The following is a 4952-nucleotide window of genomic DNA, read 5'->3' as shown; positions in this document are numbered from 1 at the left end:
CTCCTATGTTAGGAAACGCATAGATACAGCATTTAAAATCCAGTGCAGTATAACATTTTATTTTCCTTAAAATCAGCTTCTTTTGCAGACGAAGCGTTCATTTTCCATAAAAACTGTATTTACATTCATCTTTCTTTGTCATAAAAGCATATTCTCTGTGTTTTCTGATACAGTTAAGGTTTGTTTTCTTGAATGTGTGACAGTGGGTTTGATTCCTCTTTAAAGAGCTGACTGTGACGTCAATTTAGTATTCTGCATGCTAGTCTTTGATGAGAATGAAGGACTGAATATTTAGTCAGTTGTGAATGTAGAAAACACTCATGCTTACAAATATTTAAAAACATATGCGAGATGAAACACAAGTCAACTGGCGGTGCTTCCTCGGACAGCTTCACCATGATTAGTTTTTTATTTTTATTTTAATAGGTAGCTACATAACAATATGTCTACTGATCTACAGCCGAGCTAGTAGACTATGAGTTTCATTGTTTGAGTGTTTATTATATGTAGAAAAAAAGCTCTTTAAAACTGTGCATTTGAAAACCAAGTACCTCCATCACACTGCAGTAACACTGTAACAATCAGATGTGTGGTGTTTTTCCACTCACTCTGACCTGAGTTAGCGACAGAAATAATGCGTTAAGACAGCAGCTGCAGGCTCGTGTCTGATCTTCTGCGTGTATTACCAAGTTGCTGCGGGACCAATTGTAAAGTTTCTCTAAAAACAAACAAACAAACAAAATAGACTACATGAAGAACACGTTGTCAGGGCGCTGGACAGATCATGTGTTGGTTTTACTTTTCCCCGTTTATACAATAAATGGCCAACTTTTAATTTTCAACTTTCACATTAGTTATGTCACCACATATTATTAATCGTCCAACTGCAAGCTGAGAACTATACAGGAAGCAGATCTTCTTGTAGCCTGGTGGGGATATGTATGAGTAACATGAAATGGTTTTAGTAACCAGCTCATTAACTATAGCTGACATCTAAGTGCTGCTGTAGATATAAAGATGCTGTTTTTTTTAAGGGGCTATAGTGCAATTAATTTATTGATCCATTTCTGCCCTGTGGCCTGAAGCATTTGTGTTTAGAGTTACTATTTTTATGCTTTTACATTTGCCTATAAAAGACCTTGCAGCATTTGGGTTCTTTCTTTTAGATCAGGGGTCCCCAATCTCAGTCCACGAGGGCCAGTGTCCCTGCAGGTTTTAGATGTCTTCTTGATCCATCACAGATTTAAATGGATAAATGACCTCCTCAACATGTCCTGAAGTTCTCCAGAGGCCTGGTAATGAACTAATCATGTGATTCAGGTGTGTTGACCCAGGGTGAGATCTTAAACCTGGAGGGACACCGGCCCTCGTGGACTGGGATTGGGGACCCCTGTTTTAGATTGTCCTCTTCATCACCTCGTAACTGGCCAAGAAGCAGTGTTAGCTCAGACAGCTCTTCCACCACACTAATGAAAAATAAGACTCCTGCTTTACATTTTACATTGTAGCAAGCGTCTGATTGATTATTTTTTTAATAAGTTGATCATTTATCATATAGAGTGCGTATAAATCTGTTATGCTCTTTTAGGTTTCCGTGTTTGTGCTTTAACTTCTTACAGTAAAGCGGCTGATGCAATCAGCAGGTTATATCTGACAGTCGACACTCACTCCAATCTCAGGATTTAAAATCTTTCAGTGTCTGTTGAGCATGACTGTTTACTGAGTCGTGCAAAATCCCGCAACATCCATGATGGACTTCCCAACAAACGAATGCCTTAAACATCTGTCTTAATTTGTTTTGGTATGTTTTTTTTAAAGAAAAAAAATTCCTATCTGTTTCTCAACATCTGTTGCATAGTATTTGTTACTGCTGCAAACTATGTGCAGTGTACCAGTTTTGTGCATGAACTGTGATCATGTAAATATTTTGTCAGTATCAATATGTAAGTTTTCTGTCGACTGTTGAACAGGAACTTATTAAAATTGTTAAAATTCCCAATAAATAAAGAAAAGTCATTTTTTGTTGGAGCTTTATTTTCAATTACAATAAGACACCCAGCGCATCTATGTTTTGCATCTTTCTCCAACATAAAGATCTCATCCAAGTTTATTTTAAGACCACGTTTTTCTCCACAGAAAAACATCTGTACAATTTAAACAAGCTTAACTGTTAATATTTGGCACAACCACCTTTATTCTTCAACACAGCCTGAACTCTCTTAAGCTGCTTTTTAGTCATTTCTTTAAGTAGTCTTCAGGAATAGTTCTCCTGTTTTCTTGAAGGACATTCAAAGCTCTGCCTTTTTCTGTATTTTGTGTCAAGATGATCCAACACTGCTTCGGTAATGTTGATGTCCAGGCTCTGCAGAGGCTGATCTATGACTGACAGTGCTCCATTTTGTGTTTTTATATATTTGCTGAAAATACTTTGTCCTTAATGAGGCTCCACTGTGTTTTACAGACTGACCTGTAAATATTCAAGACAATTTGAACTAAAATTGTCAAATCTGGATTCATTGGTCCATCAGACTTCTCGCTGCTGATTTTCAGTCCAGTCCTTGTGTAATGTGGAATACCTCAGCCTTTCCTCTCTGTTTCCCTCTCTTATGGTTTTTACAGCCACCTTTCTATTAAAACCATGTCTGGTGAGGCTTCTGTGAACTGTGGATGAATCAACTGAAGGGCCGAATGCATCTCTCATGTCTGCTGATTTTTTTCCCTATATCTTAAAGACATAACTTTCAGATACTGTTCATCAGTGGTTTTTAGGCCATTTCTCTTGTCCTCCCCTTGTCCAGTTTCTTGATTTTTTTTAAGGAAACTTTTTTCTAAGGTTTTTATAGCTCTTTGGGGAATCACCTTGTTGATAAATAAGTACAGTTTTATCCCTGTCAAACTGTGTTATTGTCGGCATTTTTCATATATTCAACTGAAGAAAGGGGAACAAATTCTGTGTTTTTGTGTCAGGCTACTTGTAACAAAGTGTCTCAAGCTAGAATATATCTCTGGTTCTTTGCTGAGTTGTCTGTTATATGTAGACAACTCACTGGTTCATCACTTGGTTTAGGCGGCTTTTATGCTTGAATGTTAACAACAAAGAAACACTCGAACGAAAGTCTTGCTCCTTTGAAACGTGTGTGCACTTTCATCAGGTCAGTGTAAGAACTATGCACACTGTTGCTCCGGCACATCAGTGAAGACAAACCCAGTTTTTGAATAATGACTTCAGGAGAAGCCAAATATAAACTATTATACAAATGCAATATAAATACAAAAATCTAACAACAGACACACAAAATATGCACGAATAATCTCAAAGATTGTCACACAAAAGTTTCAGACTGCTATTTTCAACCACCAGGTGTCGCCCCATACCAACAAATAAAAAGAGAGAGCCTGGTCGCTTCCCCCAGGTTATTTGACTGTGAATAAAATAAGATCTTCGTATTAAAGCATATTATTATTATTATTATTATTATTATTATTATTATTATTATTATTATTATTATTCGACGTATGCTTTTGAGAAAGATTTCTTTTTAATTATTCTAAGATTTTCTTCATGCTTCTGTGGGAAGATGTGGTTGTCAAGGAGAGGAAAACCGGGGAGACGGCTAAATTATTGATGGATTCCTGCGATGAGGAGCTTTTTGGAGGGCAGCACTGGGATGGGTGGGGGAGATCCACTCCTGTTCCATTGGTTTCCATAGCACCGCCCTCAGGAGATCTGCAGCTCTCCTATGTACTGTTGCTGTTAATATTCGTTTTTTCTTCAAAGTGTTAAAAAACACAAGTTGATATAAAATAGCTTCATTTAGTTTCACATTTCAGCTGATAAATATAGAGACCGATTGAGCTATAAAGCAGTTCCTTTTCTTCCCCTCACTATTTTTTTTAAATTTGCTATTAGACACAGGCTCATTTAGCCTTTATAGCGTCTATATATAAATATATAGACATGGCGTTTGTGGGCATGTTGTGTTTTGCGTGTGGCCTTTATTTGGGCTGAGCAGCTGGCCAGATGTTTGGACGCGGAGCGTTGCTGTCGCTGACCTCGGTGCTGAACGCGACGTCAGATGAACCTGCGCTCACCACAGGAGACACGATACAGCCTCACTCGCTCTTTGATTTATTGAAGCCACTCCAAACGCCCACTCCCGCTTTCTGAACTTTAACTTTTGTTTTGTTGGATTTTTTTTTTTATTATTTCATATCCATCATTCATTAGCTCTGTTTCTCCCCCCTCTCTCTTTCCTTTTTGGGTGCGAAGAGAGATCCATATCGCTCCACGACGCCGGCTATCAATTTTTTCGCTCGCTTTCGTCGTGATGGCACTTGGCTTGGCTACTGTACGCCAGGCAGGAGATGAGTTGGTGGTGGATGAAGGCGAACTGCTCGCTTGATCCCCCCTTTTTACACCAGGCTCTTTTCGCCTCTGCGCTTTCAGCCTAGCGCTGAGAATTATTCCCGGCTGTTGGATCGTCGCCTTCCTTGTGGGCTCATTTTTTTTTCGTAATTTCGTTTGTTGTTTTCCTTGCAGCCGCTGCAGTCCAGCCATCCTGCGCTGTAACATGACGCCTGAACAGTAAAACAAATATTGAGAAAACAGGCCTGCATTCAGAAACTGGATATGGAGTCAGTAAAGACGAAAGCAACGGCGGGGGTGAAGGAATTTGCGGGGAAGACCCTGGGTCATATGTACAGGTAAGGACGGGCTCTTCTTTTTGTGGGTAAATCTGGACAACAGCGCGTTTGAAACCGTCTGAGCCCAAAATGCGATTATTTGTATGCTGGATTTTAACAAGGCACGACGTGTGGGTCCAGAGGGCACCCAGCACTGTCTCACAACTTACAGGGATGCTTAGTCACGCCTCTAGAAGAAAATAAGAAAATTATGCAATCAAATCTCTCTCTCTCTCTCTCTCTCTCTCTCTCTCTCTCTCTCTCTCTCT

The 4952-nt window shown here is 39.3% G+C and overlaps 1 protein-coding gene across 1 annotated transcript in view; it reads left to right on the top strand.

The window, feature by feature from the left end:
* Positions 1-4028: 4028 nt before the first annotated feature.
* The window catches only part of slc17a6b (solute carrier family 17 member 6b), a 17064-nt gene continuing 16140 nt past the window's right edge, over positions 4029-4952 (top strand). The window contains exon 1 of the mRNA XM_005724272.1: positions 4029-4704. Within this exon, the coding sequence (XP_005724329.1) occupies positions 4631-4704 (74 nt within the window). The 5' untranslated portion in view covers positions 4029-4630. The remainder of the gene's footprint in view (positions 4705-4952) is intronic.

This window comes from Pundamilia nyererei, unplaced genomic scaffold (assembly GCF_000239375.1).
Source record: "Pundamilia nyererei isolate P.nyererei 1_Seehausen unplaced genomic scaffold, PunNye1.0 scaffold00011, whole genome shotgun sequence".
In the NCBI taxonomy this organism is placed as follows: Eukaryota; Metazoa; Chordata; class Actinopteri; order Cichliformes; family Cichlidae; genus Pundamilia; species Pundamilia nyererei.
The sequence above is the reverse complement of the archived record's forward strand: the minus strand, read 5'-3'. Positions and strand labels throughout refer to the sequence as shown.